Source organism: Neurospora crassa, linkage group VII (genome assembly GCF_000182925.2).
Source record: "Neurospora crassa OR74A linkage group VII, whole genome shotgun sequence".
NCBI lineage: Eukaryota > Fungi > Ascomycota > Sordariomycetes > Sordariales > Sordariaceae > Neurospora > Neurospora crassa.
The window spans coordinates 3,223,852-3,239,784 of NC_026507.1; the positions used below are offsets into that span (position 1 = coordinate 3,223,852).

A 15,933-nucleotide genomic window follows, 5' to 3' on the forward strand; every position below is an offset into this window, starting at 1 on the left:
TCGATATCCATGACAACCGAGGTTAAAATCATCTTATCCAAACTCATTTTCGACATTGCCGGCACATCCCGGCGATTATTTCGTGGCTCGAAGCCTTCAGCCAGTTCTAGTGTGTGTGTCCAAGATTGAACACATCACAATGACCGTACGCGATCCTTGTGCAAGGTCTATCACTCTGCGTCCGATATTTGACGTGCTTGGTATAGTCGCCAAGTGTAGAGACGCCAATCATTTTAGAGATCAAGGAACATCAACATCTTGGCTGGTAAAGGAGAAACCTCTAACGAGAACATTAAAGAAGAAAAATCCAAAAAAAAAATTATTTTTTTAAATAAAAAAATAAAGAAGTATGAACGGAAGAAGATCGCTTAAAAACATTCTGCTGCACACCATCATACAACCACTACCGAGACCTCAAGATATCCTGAGACCATGTGCCAGCAAGATGCGAACGAGCAACAATATCCTTACATGTCGGTGTCACCGTGGGAGTATATCTTCTGCCACTTTTCATATCGGACGGCAGGAAGATGAGATGAGACAACAACAAGAAGCGGGAAAGAAGACTGAGCACAGATATCCATCCCTGTCTTTTCTCGTCGTGGGGAATCTACCTGCTTACTCTGTAGTGTACGTAGTCTAACTGTGTCAAACCATTTCCCCGGATTCCATTGACGAATCGGACATTGCCTTCGAAAACGGTTTAAGCTCTACCTACCTATCGTGTGCCACTCAGCCCGTTGGGTCATCCGACATGGCTCGAGCTGTTTGGGTGCCAAGGTTCGTATAACTGGACGAGAGCAAGCCAAGTCTAGACTTTCCAAGCCTTCATTACCCCATATTCTTCGGGAATTTGTACAGAAACGGTAAAGGACGCCCACCAAAGTCCAAGCCGCGGGCATCCCTATTTGCCGCTTCAACGTGCTCTCTTTCTCTCTCTCTCTCTCTCTCTCTCTCTCTCCCTCCCTTGTCCGTCCGTCCCTTGTTAGACTGCTTGGGCGGAGCCTATCAAAATCCGGGGAAGTGGATTTAGAGATGGTCAAGATCCCGATTGTAAGTGTAGGTAGTGTACATAGCTAGGTGCTGTCACACATCCTCCGCGGCGGCACGGATCAAACTAACTTAACCGAGTTAAGCTTCCTTTTACCCCAACCTGCTGGGGGCAAAATCTGGGGTAAGTAGGGTAGCTTCGGCACTTCACACCGTCGTCCGTCACCTCCCTGCCCCTCTTTCTTCTGCAGTCCTACTCTGTCAATGTTAGTAGTAACCTACACTATACGTAACCTCTCAAAGCTTCTTCAAAAGTCGTGTTTTTTCACCCTGCTGTTCATTCACCTCACCGTGAACCCCGGATAGGACGAAAAGCTTCAAACCCCCTTTCTTAGGTATATCATATTGCAGAGCTAGGATCAAAGCCCCAGTCCCCGATGCAACCTTTTTTTTTTTTTTTTTTTTTTTTTTTTCCGAAATCGACCTGGTCGGGTCGAATCCGCCAGTGTGGTAGTGACGTGTGGGCTGGAGGTATCCATCCATCCCCCCTCCCGCCTCCCCTTGGACACTTTTTGCGTGCGTGCGGGGGAGAAAGTCTTGGCTTTCCCGACAACGTCCAACACAACAACAAAGAGGGGCGGGCGGGCGGGCGGGATCTTCGAGGACGGGTCTGGATTTCCAGGCAGGAGTGACTACGGTACTGAAAACCTACCTAGCTGAGCTTGTAAGTTGTTTGTTGGATGATGGGCAAGCAGGAAGACAAGGAAGACAAGGAACAAGGAAGCAGACAGACAGAGAGGAGGGGGGGAATCCCTTAGGAGAATGCCATATTGGAGTTACCTCTAGCGAATTGACATGGAATATAAGCCAAGCAAAGATGGCGCTGAAGGAAGGCAAGTGGGAAACCAAAACCTCGGTCTAGGTACACTAGTCGATGATGCTGGTGGTGTGGTGGTGGTGGTCTGTCTCTTCTTGTCTCTTGAGAGGGGAGTTGTGTAGTGGGAAAGAAAGGGATGGAGGTCGTGGTGAAGGAGGAGGAGAAATGATAAATAGGAAGGATGAGGGCCCTTTTCTGAAGGTGTATTTTTTTTCTTGAAGTTGATATCGGGGTCCTTTTGGGAGCTTTTGAGGAAACACAAGATAAGAAATCTCAAGTTGTACTTGACCTACCAGCTCATAGTTAGGTGTGTACTCAGACGACTATCTCTACTTTTCTGTTGTTTTCAAAGTCTTTATCTCGCCCTCTTTTCACCACCCCTACCCACAATATTGCCTTCTCCAACGGTTCGGTACCTCTACATCTCCCGGCAGCTCTCCCCGCATTGCAACCTGCGTGCTGCCTCCTTCCAAGTTGGGATCAGATCAATTCTGCGTAGCTATCTCAGACATTGATTTCCCCTCTCTGGGTCACTCGATCTTTATCTATCTCATCTTGTATCATCGGGTCCCCTCCGTCCCATCTCATACACCTCCCTTTATACCTACCTGCTTTATCCCATCTCCGGTCTCTTCCTCTTTGGTCCTTGATTTTCGAGTGTCTTCCCTCCTCTATCACCTTACCACTTCTACCTACCGAGGGTCTTACACACACATCACCAACATGGTCGCCAACACGTATCCGCCAGGTGGTATGGACACCGGGGGTCTGGACGTCGAATCCAAAGCCTCAGCCTACCACTCCGAAAAGGCCCCCTCAGCCGCGTCCTCCTCCTCCTCCCCCAACCCGGCCGTCATCGCCAGCGGCACCAGCGGTGCGGACTTTAACCTGTCACCTGCCGAGGAGAAGCGCATCAAGCGACACATTGACCGGCGGCTAGTCATGACCATTGGCGCCATGTACTGCGTGTCGCTGATGGACCGCACCAACCTGGGCGCGGCCAACATTGCCGGCATGGGCAAGGAGCTGAAGCTGATTGATAATCGGTACTCGATCGTGTCGCTGGTGTTCTTTGTGACGTATGTCCTGTTTCAGCCGCCGAGTACGGTGATCTGCCGCAAGATTGGGCCGAGGATTCACATGAGTGCGTTGACGCTTTTGTGGGGGAGCGTCATGATTGGAATGGGGTTTGTCCAGAGTTGGGAGCAGTTGGCGGCTTTGAGGGTGGTGTTGGGTGTTTTGGAGGCTGGTGAGTTTTTCTTTCTTTTTTTTTTTTTTCCTTCCTTTCTTTCGTGTTTGATATCAAGGTTCGGTTACTAAACCTTCGAAAAACTAGGTTTCTTCCCCTCCTGCGTCTACCTCCTTTCCACCTGGTACACACGCTACGAAGTCGGCAAGCGCAACTCGGTCTTCTACCTAACCGGCTGCGTCGCGTCCGCCTTCGCCGGCATTCTCGCCTATGGCCTGATGCAGATGGGCGGCCTCGCCAACCTCACCGGCTGGCGCTGGATCTTCATTATTGAGGGCGTGCTGACCTGTCTGCTGGGAATAGCCGGCTACTGGCTCCTAGTCGACTTCCCCGACTCCCCTCGCAAGACCTGGTCCTTCCTCTCGGCTCGGGACCGCGAGTGGGTGTGCGCGCGCGTGCAGGCCGACCGCGGCGACGTTGTGCCCCAAAAGTTCGTCATCAGCAAGTACCTGTCGTCCGGCCGGGACTGGAAGGTGTGGGCGTACGCCATGATTTTCTTCAACACCACCACCATCAGCTACGCCCTCTCCTTCTTCCTGCCCATGATCCTCAACACGGGCATGGGCTTCAACATTGCGCAGTCGCAGTGCTTGGTCGCGCCTCCATATGCTTTCGCTGGCTTCGTCATGTTTGCTGGCGCCTATGTCGGCGATCGCTTCCGCATCCGCGGCCCCATTGTGGCGTTCAACGCGCTGCTCGCCGTCATCGGCGTCCCCATCATGGGCTTCGCTGCTAGTGCCAAGGTCCGCTACTTCGGTGTGTTCCTGGTCACTGCCGGTGCCAACTCGAACGTGCCGGCGGCGATGAGCTACCAGGCCAACAACATCCGCGGACAGTGGAAGAGGGCGTTCTGCAGCGCTACGTTTGTGTCGTTTGGTGGCATCGGCGGTATCGCTGGTAGTTTGGTCTTTAGAGAGCAGGATAAGCTCACGGGCTACAAGCCGGGTCTGTATGCGTGCATTGCGACCAGTCTGTTGACTCTGGTGCTTGTCGCGTGCTTGACTGTCTCTTTCTGGAGGGAGAATAGGAAGGCGGAGAGGGGTGAGAAGGAATTGGAGGCTGAGGATGTGAGTGTTTCTTTTCTAATCTGTTCTGTACCCTCCTCTTATTGTCGGTTGTTGAAATTGTTGACTAACTTTTTTTCTTTCTTTTTTAACAGGACGATGCCCAGCCTGGATTCCGCTACACCTATTAACTTCTGTGTTTTCTATATTTATTGTTAGTAATGATACGACTTGGAAGATGATACCAGTAGGGTTGGCACAGAGATGATCATGGGTATGGAGTTTGGGTAATGCGGTGTTATTTTGCGATCGGGATGAGGTAGTCGTGGGTGAGGGTATTCTGTTAGTAATCCAGAGAGATGCACTCGACGCTTCTAAGCGGTTAATCCCCCTTTATCAAAGGGGGGCCTGTGAACAAGTACATAACATCAAGACTTTTGGGTGTACCTACTACTCCGGGACTCGTCCGTATGGATTTATGAAGATGAAAAGCCACATACCTTCAAGACAATTCATACCCGTTCACTTTCCCCTACATCCTTCCTTAATCACGTCCTGACACATCTACCGTCTTCCCAAATCCCTCCTAACCCTCCACACCTTACTCCCCGCCGCCCGTCCCTGACTCCCATGCAACATCTCCACCCACGGCTGCGCCTCCGACGTCCCACCATGCAACGCCTGAACCCTTTCCCGCTCCGGCCTCTCCTCAACCTCATCCGCTCCAACCGATTCCGTCTCGTCACTCTGGTCCCCATCCCCAGTACCATCGTCATCATCATCATCAATCTCCATCTTCGCACTACCACCAAGCACCAAACCCTGCTGTTTGTTTCTAGCAGCAGCGGCATTATTCTTCTCCCACTGCCTCCTGTGCAAATCCTCCGCATACGCCCAAGAGGGGGTATCGAACCTGCCCGCCACCAACACCAGATTCTGCTCATTTCCTGCTAGCATCTCCACAGGCAAAGGCGTCAAAAGGTGCAACTCCCCCCTTCTGACATCAATTCCTCTTACCAGCACCAACCCCAGCACGCGCGAATGTGCGGGGGAAAGCGTTTTGCCTTGTGGGTTGGGGAGGTGCGGGAGGGATTCGCGGGGGGTCTTGCAGATCAATAACTCTGGTTGTTGTTGTTTTTGGGACGAGGACTGCTTCTTGAATTGCTGTATAGACTGTTGGTGCTGCTGCTGCTGCTTCTGTGGGGAAGACACGACGAGAAGGTCGGGAAAGTCCCTAAAAGCACCAGCGCGGTCTTCAATTTTCACCAAGGCAAGTATCATCCCGTTGATGGCTTCGGCCAACAAGTCCGGCGCGGGCTGGTGGTCGTAGCAGAGGATTCCCAGGAAACCGGGGCGAGGGCCGCGATAGCGAACACGCCAGGGAGGAAGGTGGGTGAGAGGTGTGGCGGACCAGGTTGGGCCGGGATGGGGTTGGCTTTGGTTTTGGCTTTGGCTGTGGGGGACAGGAACAGTGAGGGAGGAGAAGAGCAGGTGAAAGTAGGACATTGTTTGCATTGTACGGAGATGGAGGGCTGTTCTTGAGCTTCCTCCTCCCCCCGAGGTTGCTGGGGTCGTGGCATCGACTGACGAGGATGGCTGACCTTGGGGCTGTTGACTGGGGAGAGCAACGAAGGGGATTTTCTTTTCCTGACAGGCGGCTTTGAGACCGTCAACGGTCTCCTCAGGTCCGTCTTGGGACATGTAGATCACTTCTGTCGGGACTGTCTGGCGGATTAGCTCAGATAGGATGTCGAGCCCGGTTCCTTGGATCCAGCCCGGGGTGTTGATGATGAGTGGGAGTTTGTTCAGTGAGGGGTTGGTCTTGCAAGTGTGGAAGAGATCGAGGGCGCAGGCAACAAAGTGGTCTGGGTCCAGGCTGGGCGTGACGGAGGCAACGGTGTGGGCGCGTAGTTGAGCCGTTCTTGGGTCCAAAGCGGGATGGCAAAAGGGAGGAGAGAGGTTTGGACTTGATAGCTTGTTGAGGGATATGACGGAGGGAGGTCCGAATTCGGGCTGACCTGGGTCGAGATCGAGGACGACTACGGGAGCCCAGGGCTGTCGTGAGAGTCCAGAGCCAGTTATCAGACGGTTGGCCATTAGCCGCCCGAAGGTGGACTTGCCGGATGACTTGGGGCCGGTTAGGAAGACAACAGGCGTAGCCTTTCTCTTAGAGTCTAGGACATCCGCTAGTTGCTTGTTCCATTCAGCAGGGGAGACCAATTCCTGAATGCCGCCTCTCTTAGGGGCATCATCCGAGGTAAATATGATCTGGAAGGTAGGAAAAACTTTTTTGGCCTGACCCGGCGCAACATCATCCGACTCATTCCATAGCTTCCCAAATGCCGGGTTCAGGCTAGCGAGCTGTCGCAAGCTCTGAGCTCCTGGGTGTGGATGCAACTCGATTGTGGCATCGTTCGTGATGCGGATGACGGGAAGAGCATGGCATTGGGGAGCATGAACCCAGTGGACGAGGTCCGATTTTGACAAGAAGGCTCCAGCAACGGTAAGCTCGCCTTCGCGAACCTTGATACCATAGCTCCCAAGAATGACCAAACGTTCTCCATCGAGGAGCTTGAGGAGCATACGGCCATTGGCCTTTGGTTGGATGTTGGTCTGACTCAACCTTTGAGATGAATAGTAGATGATCCTCCTCCGACCTGTTGGCATTGGTTCTGAGAGATTTGGGAATTGGGATTTCAGCTGACGGCCTTCATCTCTTCCTTCGGCTGGTACTTGGTCCTTGGGGCCCTGCTTTCGCTTCCTGGGGCGCGCTGCTGGTGTGTCGTCCACGTGATGGGAAGGCTCCTGTTTCTGAGCCTGTAGTGCCTTTCTGAAATTGTCCCTCGTGAAGAAGGACTTGGCGGATGTGTTGCGGTCAATGATATCTCCGTCGTTGTCGTTGTCGTCCATATTGGGAGTGGTGGCGGCAGCACTGGCAGCGGCAGCTAACAGCTTTTGCCGAGCAGCAAATGCACTCATTTTGTGTGTGTGTGTGTGTGTGTGTGTGTGTGTGTGTTGTCAGGTTGACTGCTTTGGACATTAGCAAAGTGAACACGAAGCTCGACATTGAAAGTGGTACCTTACACAAAAATCACCGGTAGTGTTCAGGTTGTTGGACTCGCGGTGACTGCCCGATGGTGGTGGTCTTTGGTTGTCATTTCTTCAGTTGAATTGGAAAAAAGGTTGGGGAAGATGGTGAATTTCCAGCGAGAGACGTACTACGGCACAAGGTTGAGGTGCGGATGTATGGAGATGATTCAGATACTCAAAATCCCCAAAACATCAAATCAAGTGTTTTGGAGAAAATAATATCACAGATGATTGGAGTTCAAACAATATTACCACGACTTGGTACTTAGTCTGGTGGTGGTGAAGTCAGAGCGATGATGTTCTGAAGAAAGGCGAACACAGGCATCGGACATTTAGGTGTAATTCCCATCCTCATCATAGGCAACCCTTGCCCTGACACTATCATAGTCAACCCTACATATCGAAGCTGTGATGCCCCACATTCCGCTCTTTCTTACAATCAACCAATCAGGCTCCTCAATCTCCTAATTTTTTCTGACTTTGGTCGGCAACCTCGAGCGACCCTTGATTTCCACTCCACTCCCAATCCCGCTCGCGCATCTGATATTCCAGCGTGTTTTGTACGCGACGGCCATCATTCCGCCTGCCTCCCGCAGTTCCTTCTGTCTTCTGCGTGAACATCAACAGAAAGACGACAGAGGGCAGAAGAGGAACAGCGCATCGTTTCTGCATCGGCAGCAAAAGCAGCCCAGGCACTTCAGAAAGCACTTCAACTGCAACACACTGTAAATCCCGACCCCACATCCAGACTAGTTTTTAGTAGCACTTTGCAACTGCACCAAACTGCACCATTCATCCCTGCACATCGTAGCACTCAATTGTTCGAGACAGCGCCTTTCCGTCTTGGACATTCACTCCACCTAATTTTTCTTCCATCACCACCTTAATTCTTTTCCCTTTCTTTACAGTCCAGATAAGCCACCCCCCATGGCTGGTCCTCGCGCACCCATCGGAACCCTTTCCCAGCACGCCGCCAACGCCGCTGCCCTTGCCCGCAACACCTCCACCAACGTCTTCTCCCAGCAAAAATCACAACTCAAGTCCAAAAAGGGCAAGCAAGAAGAGAGCGACAGCGATTCAGACAGCAGCTCCTCCAGTGACGACAGCGGTAGCGACAGCGACTCCGAAACAAAGCTCGAACCTACCGCCGACTGGGCCAGCAATCTGAAGAAGACGAACATGGCGCAAACAAAAGCCACCAAGGCCGCCGCCTCGCCTGCCCCCAAAAAGGCCAAGGCAGAACCCGTCAAGGCCAAGCCAGTAGCCACCAAGAAGGAGGAGTCCGAGTCCTCGTCCGACTCCGAGTCCGCATCCGAGTCCGAGTCCGAGTCCGAGTCTGAATCGGAGGTCGAGGACAAGAAGAAGCCTGTCAAGAAGGCGGAAGAGAAGAAGCCAGCGGCGCCAGCGGTGAAGAAGGCGGCCAAGAAGGACGAGAGCAGCAGCGAGTCGAGCAGTGAAGAAGAGAGTGGAAGTGGGTCGGACGAAAGCAGCAGCGACGACGAGGAAGAGACCAAGCCTGCGCCCAAGGCTACTACACCAAAGACTGCGCCCGCGAAGACCAAGCAGCAGACTGCCAAGCAACCCACACCCTCATCATCAGAGGAAGAATCAAGCTCAGAGAGCGAGAGCGATGAGGAGCCGGCACCAAAAGCCAACACTAGCGCCAAACTTGCAAAGCCCGCCAGCAAGACCCCCGAGGCCAAGCCAGTGGTCAATGGTACCTCAAAGTCCAACGAGACTGTGAGCAAGTCCGACGATGAGTCGTCGTCTGAGGAGGACGAGGAGTCAGGTTCCGAGGAAGAGTCGTCTTCCGACGAGGAGATGGCCGATGCTCCCCAGCCCAAGACGGCCCCCAAGAAGACTTCGGGGTATGTGTTCTCTCGCGCGTCTTGTACCAGCCAACGTATACAATACTAACAGACATCACAGTCCTCAACTGCCTCAGGTAATCGCACCAAACTTCCACATGCGCAAGGCCGATGCCAACGCCGACGCCAAGGACGTCGCACGAACATTCCAAAAGGCCCAAAGCGAGGGCAAGCAGATCTGGTACTTCACCGCCCCGGCCTCGATTCCCATCGAAGTGATCCAGGAGCACGCGCTCCCTCTCAGCAAGATCCAGTCTGGCGAGCCCATCATTACCCACAACGGCGCCGAGTATAATGCCACCCTGGAAGAGGGCACCACCCTCCACTCCATCCAGGTCCTCCTCCCCACCGAGTCCGGCGACAAGTACGAGCTCATGAAGCAGCCCATCGCCCAAGCGCTGCACATCAAGCGCGTTACCCGCCTCAACCCCGCGGCCGCCGCCACCGCCGCCGTCTCCGCTCCCGCCACCGGCAATGCGCCTCGCCCTCAGCCCGCCGGTCTCAAGGCGCGATTCCACCCCATCGGCGCCTCCCCGGCTGTTCCCATGGGCAAGATCGGCGCCGATGCCGTCGGTGAAGCTGCTGATTCCGACGTCGACATGGCTGAGGCTGCCCCTGCCAAATCGTCCAAGAAGCGCAAGAACGAGACTGCTTCCGAGGACGCTCCCAGCAAGAAGACGAAGAAGACCAAGGAACCCAAGGAGCCCAAGGAGACCAAGACCTCCAAGAAGGCCAAGTCCGAGACGCCTATTGCTCCCCCCGCTGTCCCCGCTGCGGCCAAGAAGACGTCTGTCACTCCCAAGAAGATCACGCCCATCCTGCCTCCTTCTATTCCCCAGTCGAAGAGCTCTTAGAGAGGTGCTTCTTCGAATCGAGTCTAGTCTAGTCTAGTCCGTCCGTCGATGACGACGAAAACTGCACAGTAAGCGAGAGGGTATGTGGCTGCAGCCGGCCCGGTATCCATCTCCCCTAGTTTTCCCCATTCGCTATACGTGGTAGTGCTGCGAGTCTGTCTTCTCCTCTCACCGCGCCCGCTATTATTTGAGCGCTTCAAGGTGGAAAGAAGGGACGGTGATAGCGCGGGGATGCAAAAAAATGCCCGGTGTCCTAGAGCGTAGCAGCAGCAGCAGCACTACCACCCAGGCAGGAATGTGTATCGACCGAGCGATAAGGTCAGGCAGGGGGTGGATGAAGGAATGGTAGTGTAGTGTAGATCTGATGGACGCCATGCCATGCTGTTCGAGTCATGTGTATGTACATACCAGCATTAACCATCCGGGAAAGTTGTTGTTGTTGTTGTTTGTTGTATGTTTGCGATTTGTCAAGCCATGTTTGAAGAAGAAGAAGAAGAAGAGTCGGTAGGCTAGTCGGTCGATGGGCGGCGTTCAAAATTATTCATCTGTACAAGTTCACACAAAGGTCATACATATAGAGAGGTTACTCATGTCATGTCATGGATCGATGTCAATATCAACTTTGTGTTATGCTGTATGGTACCTGTTTAAACCTGACTGACTATAAACAATTCGCTGGGGAAAAGTTCAGGTAGAAGGGGGAAAAAAAAAGAGATGATGAACGTGTACATATGCATGCATGCATGCTATGGTGTACCTACTTCTGGGTTTCCGTCGTTCAAGGCGTGTTATATACCTACATTTACGCAGTATGTAAATGCTAAGAGTTCTTCTTGTGCTGCATCTTCCGTTGTGCATATCGATGGTTCCTTGCATGGATGGTCTGGTTCAGTTCGGCACAGGTACCCAGTAATATCATGTCGGGGTAGGTATTGTGCCTTGAATTCCTCGGAATGTAAAAACCTACCTAGGTATATAGGGAAGATGGACTTGGCTTTAGGTGCGTAGAGGTACTGTTACCTACCGAACTTCCAAACCTACAGGTTCTATTCATTTAGGGATAAGGTACACAGATATGATACCTAGTCAAGGTGACTGTTCCTTCACCATCATCATCATCATCATCATCATCATCATCATCATCACCACCCAAGCAAGCAAAGTCAGTATGTAACATGTCTTTCATTCACGGCCATGACCCTCTCTCTCTTCCTCTTTTGATCTTTCGTTCTTTTCGAATCCAACTCGCTTGCTTCAACTACCTAGGTACACCCACAAAGTCCACAAGGTACGTTACGTTACGTTACGTTACGTACGTACGTTACCGACTATCCAACCCTTCGTTATCAATGCTAATCCGATGCCAACTCCAATACCAACTCGATACTGATGCCAAAAAATAAAATAAAAAATAAAACAAAAATACTTTCCAACTCCCCATTTCCCTTCCGTTATTCCAAAAACACTACCATATATGCCTACGTCGGCCGTTTAAAAGGATGAGCCTCGGTATTAAACACATACTCATCCAAGCTCACCACATCCGGCTCGGCAAACAGCAAGTAGAAATACTTGAGCGTTTCCGCCAACCAGAAACTCTCCATGCTATCTGTGAAGCTTGGCTTCGTTTGCTTTCTATTGTCATCTTCATCTTTATCTTTGGTAGGAGTAGAAGTAGAGGCAGAGGTAGAGGTAGAGGCAATGGCAACGTTATCAATAGCGCTGTGAGCAATGTCGGTGCGCGTGGCGGCAATGACGGACTCAAACATGCGCCAGCCCTTGTCTTGCCAGATGGGCGAGCCGGTGATGCGGTAGTAGTAAAAGACGGATTCGATTGCTTCGGGGCTGTTGTTGATTTTTTTTAGCGGTTAGTCATACAGTTTTGAAAGAAAGTAAACAAGATGAAAAGGGGGAATACTGAAAGGGCAGGATGCGAATTAGAAAAAGGGGTCGACATACCGAAGGATATACCGCTTATCATTCAACGACACAAACCCCGGCGGGATATTTTCCCTCTTGATCCTGTCCTCGACAAACTCCTCATGGCTGAGCGGCTTCTCTGGCTCCGGCGGCAGGAGGAGTTCGGACATGGGCTTTTGCTGTTGGTCTTGCGGCCCATGGCCAGCGATGTTATTGTTCAGATCTAGCTCATCTTCGAGCTTGTTGACTTTCTTAGCCACGTCGATCTTGTCATCTTCAGAAAGCCTCCTCTTGGTCAAGTGGTAATCGACATCTTGCTGCATGCCCTGATGAACACCAGGGTTTAGTCCCGTTTGGTAGGTATTCTTGGGCTTCGCTTCCTGCTCACTTCTCGCCTTGGCCGCCGCCTCCTCAGCCTCTGCATGCTCCTTTTTGAGCATCTTCACCTCCTGCACCCACTCCGCATGGCTAACCTCCCACTTCTTCAGCTGCTCGTCTCTCCACTCCGCCTCCGTATCAATGGCATTGTACCAAGCCGTCTGGTTCCACTGGCAATCATCCGCCTTGGCGCACGGCAGGACCATCGAATACTCGGGCATGATGCCCGTCGGCATGACCTCGTACGCCCACGCACACCCGTCAGCAAGCTTCCTGCCAATCTCCACGTCCTCGGGACTCCCGAAAATCTTGCCGCCCAAGCCGTACATGCCCCCTAGAAAACAGGTCAGGTGCGTGGCCTCCCACTCGTAATTGAGCTTTTGGTCCGTGTGGTCATAGCTGGTCACCTTGGCCGAGAACAAAATGTCGGGGTTCCCGGGTGCCATGGGGCGGAAGAGGAGGTACTTCTTTACAGCGGCCGACACCTTTTCGTGCATGGTGCGGTACTTGTCCTCGAGCCCGCCTAGCAACAAATACTGCTTGGGGAAGTATTCGTACGCCGAGTCTTGGCTGCCGCCCATGCTGTAGGACTCGGAGCCCCAGCCGCCTGCTACCAGGCCTTGGGGCACGCAATCCCAATTTGCGGGCATTCCTTGCGCGTCGCGCGGTGGGCCTTGGTTTTTGGCTCCCTTCCAAGGAGGGGGTTGGTACTCTGGGACTGAAGAACGGGGCGGGGGTGTTCGTCGGTTGAGTTCTCGCTTCGTGACGCCATTCAAATCCAGAGGGTCCTTGCCACTTTGGATGTCTTGGACTGTCGTTCCAGCGGTGTAGCCCTGTGGCTCCTCATCGAGGTCTGTGGCATCGTCGACCTGCTGCTTTCCAGCATCGCTGAGGTTATCATAGTTGGTAGCAGCCTGAGCGGTGCGGTTGCAGCCAGAAGCGTCGATGTTCTCTGGGAAAATTCCAGGTAAAGCGGTTCCGTCCTCTCGGTTCTGCAGGTCCTCCAGGGCGTTCGTGATACGGGCGACAGCGTCATAGTACTTGTTCTCGCCCGTCAGCTGAGCTAGGCGAGTGAACTCCATGCTAAGGGTGCCCAGCTCGGCCATACCGGAGCGGGTAGATGCTCGCTTGGGATTCTCGTTGAAAGACGGGCGCCAATTGTAGTACAGAATCGGCATGCGGTTGGGGGTGTCGAAGACGCTCATGAGCACCTCGGCGAGCTCGACGGCCTTGTCCAGGAGGATTTTGTACGCGGCCTTTGTCTTTTCACCACCGGATACGTCATATGCGCCCAGAAAACCACCTAGGTAGCGGATCGTCGTCTCAAACACGGGGATCTCGGAGCGGTGCGCAGAGTAGGTGAAATCAAGCTCCTTGACATACTCGACGGCTTCATCGAACTCCTCCCTCAGCCCCATGATCCAAAGCGTGTCCAGCGCATCGACAAGCGTGGCGGCCCAGCCGCAAAAGGGGTCCTTAGATATTCTGGTGACGGGCGTAAGCTCGTCATGGCCCCAGGCGTACTTCTTGTAACCGGACCAAGCGCGTTGCGCCTCCGCCCGGACCTTGTTCAGACGAGCCACTCGCTTCTCCTTGGCCTCGGGAGATTCTTCGCCAAAGTTGAATTGAACCGTGGGAATCGGTTTGGGTTTCCCGGTGGGCAGCTTGATGATGGATTCTTTAGGAACAGGGAACCATTCACTCGGTTTTTGCCAGTGTTCCTTTGTCGACGTAGGTTCAACATGTTCTTCCGGCACGGGTCGATCGGGCAGCTTCACGGCAACATGCGACTCCTCGGCGGCACTGTGATCATGCGCCTTTCCGACTGTAGGGGCGGAAGTGGGCAGGCCAAAGCCGCCTGGTACTTCGTTGCTGGTCTTGAGCTGCGGAATCCTGATCCCCGTCTCCTTTTTAGGTGTAGGTTGCGCACTAGTTGTAGTCTGTTTCTCGCGCGCTATCGACGTAGGTTTCGGCGGTTGTGGCGGTTGGTATTCAACATTGAGTCTGTCTTTGGCAGCCGAGTCTGCTGGTGCCTTCTTTGGAGAGTACAAAGCGGATTGTGAGAGCTCCCAGTCCGAGTTCTGGGAGACATGGTATAGCAGCACAAGAATGATGAATGCGCCTATGAGAAACGGGCGGTATCTTCGTATGCGTAGAGGTAGCATGGTAGCGACGAATGGCCGCCGAGGAAGCGGGAGATGGGCGTGGCCAGATTCACAAGCAGGGCAGAGTCGAGAAGGACCGTCGGTCGGCTAGGGACAAAAAGGGGACGTGGTCGCAGAACGTGCCCTGAGAGAGCTTAGGTATGGTTTTGGATCCCCAAGTGTCGCGTGTTTACAGGAAGCGGTAGGTAGTCTGGAAGCTACCTGGAGGTAGTAGATTCGAAGGATTCAAGGGAGAACAACCGATATCTAACGGTATGGCATGGCTGATCAGGAGGGGTTTCGCTCGTCGATAGGTAGATATCCAACAATGCCGAGAAGGGTGTTGTTAGGTTGGACTTCAGTAGTATGTAACCTACATGGATATTGTGGTATGTACCTCTCTAGGTATGTATGTATGTATGTATACGGCAACTATCTCTAGAAGCCGAAAGCCAAGAAGAGGGTAAAAGGACTTGACGGTCCAACGTGTCGTCCCCTCGAGGGAAGCTGTAACCGAGTCTCTCTTGGAAGACAGTCCGTCTGCTTCTGGTAGGTAGACCACCACAACCCAAGGTGGTTGGTGTACTATGGAATGAAAAGAGTGAAGAATCCGAGTCTCGGTCGTCGGTTCGTAAAAAGGAGTGTGTCAGGTGTCAAGATGAGAACTGAAGGAACTAAGCAGAGAGAGAGAGAGAGAATACGGAAAACAGGAAACGAAAAAGGAATGGACGGTGGTTGTCGCTCCCCTCCCCTCCCCTCCTCTCCTCTCCTCTCCTCTTCTCTCCTCTCCAGGTCCCCCCCCCCCCCCCACTTTCACCCTTCCTCAGAATGCCCATTAATGGCTTGGCTGACGGCGGCGGCCCCAGGGCCCCTCCCTCCCCCCTTTGGATCGTCAAGTCCATCGTTCAGTGGATTCCACTCTTGCAGTGGGTGGATTTGGCCCCGGAGACGAGCTCAGGGCCGCGAAAAGCCATGTGCCGTTTGCCAAGTCAATTGGTTTCCCTATTGGTCATGACTTACATGCCAAGCTGCCAAGATCGACCCTCCCCCTCCACCTTTTTCTGTAGGTAAAAGTCCCCTGGCGGCTTGGCGCTGTCTCGATCTTCCGAGGGAAACCTGTACCGAAACAAGGGACACAACAAGAGGTGTAACAAGTCGGTGGAAGTTGGCGGTGGACTCTGTCTACAGTACCCGTTAGACCTAGAACCGTAATCAGTTGGGATATCCTGCCCGCAAAGAACAACAACGTTCGAACGGAGATATCAGAAGAGCCTCAAAGCTAGGTACATAGGTAGGTACCTTTCACCTTCACATCAAGTTACATACAGTAAGTATCAACCATGCGAGCGACTACATTTTGCATCACCGATACATACCGAGAATAGTAGCAACAACGGATATCTAATGCCGAGCAAGTTAGGTTCCAACCGACAGACAGCTCCTCTATTTATCGCCCATCCATCCCATCTACGAGTTGGTTGCATTCAATGCCTATACTCATCTCATCCCATGTCATGTCTTACAAAGTATTCTTGAGACGAACGGCTTACAGTTAAATC

At 52.8% G+C, this 15,933-nt stretch overlaps 4 protein-coding genes across 5 annotated transcripts; 2 read left to right on the top strand and 2 right to left on the bottom strand.

Moving 5' to 3' along the window:
• Positions 1-2,121: 2,121 nt before the first annotated feature.
• Positions 2,122-4,682, top strand: NCU02238 (pantothenate transporter liz1). Its single transcript, XM_954404.2, has 3 exons — positions 2,122-3,116; positions 3,204-4,183; positions 4,276-4,682. Exons 1-3 carry the CDS (start codon positions 2,591-2,593, stop codon positions 4,309-4,311), a joined length of 1,542 nt encoding a protein of 513 aa, XP_959497.1. The 5' UTR covers positions 2,122-2,590; the 3' UTR covers positions 4,312-4,682.
• Positions 2,514-7,101, bottom strand: NCU02237 (GRC3; the record flags this gene model as incomplete). Its single annotated transcript, XM_954403.2, has 2 exons — positions 2,514-4,323; positions 4,621-7,101. A coding segment is annotated over one exon (2,417 nt), but the record flags the coding sequence as incomplete, so codon positions are not given.
• A 638-nt stretch (positions 7,102-7,739) lies between these two features.
• Positions 7,740-10,590, top strand: NCU02236 (hypothetical protein). The gene is made up of 2 exons (XM_954402.2): positions 7,740-9,078; positions 9,140-10,590. The coding sequence occupies exons 1-2, from the start codon at positions 8,138-8,140 to the stop codon at positions 9,930-9,932; spliced, it is 1,734 nt and encodes a 577-aa protein (XP_959495.1). The 5' UTR covers positions 7,740-8,137; the 3' UTR covers positions 9,933-10,590.
• A 505-nt stretch (positions 10,591-11,095) lies between these two features.
• Positions 11,096-15,109, bottom strand: gh47-6 (glycosylhydrolase family 47-6). Of its 2 annotated transcripts, XM_011396812.1 has the most exons (3): positions 14,752-15,109; positions 11,892-14,641; positions 11,096-11,777 (listed from the first exon to the last, which is right to left on the bottom strand). In XM_011396812.1, exons 2-3 carry the CDS (start codon positions 14,393-14,395, stop codon positions 11,411-11,413), a joined length of 2,871 nt encoding a protein of 956 aa, XP_011395114.1. In that variant the 5' UTR covers positions 14,396-14,641; positions 14,752-15,109; the 3' UTR covers positions 11,096-11,410. The 2 variants fall into 2 exon arrangements, with proteins under 2 accessions (XP_011395114.1, XP_011395113.1); XM_011396811.1 differs by having other exon boundaries at positions 11,892-15,109.
• Positions 15,110-15,933: the final 824 nt, after the last annotated feature.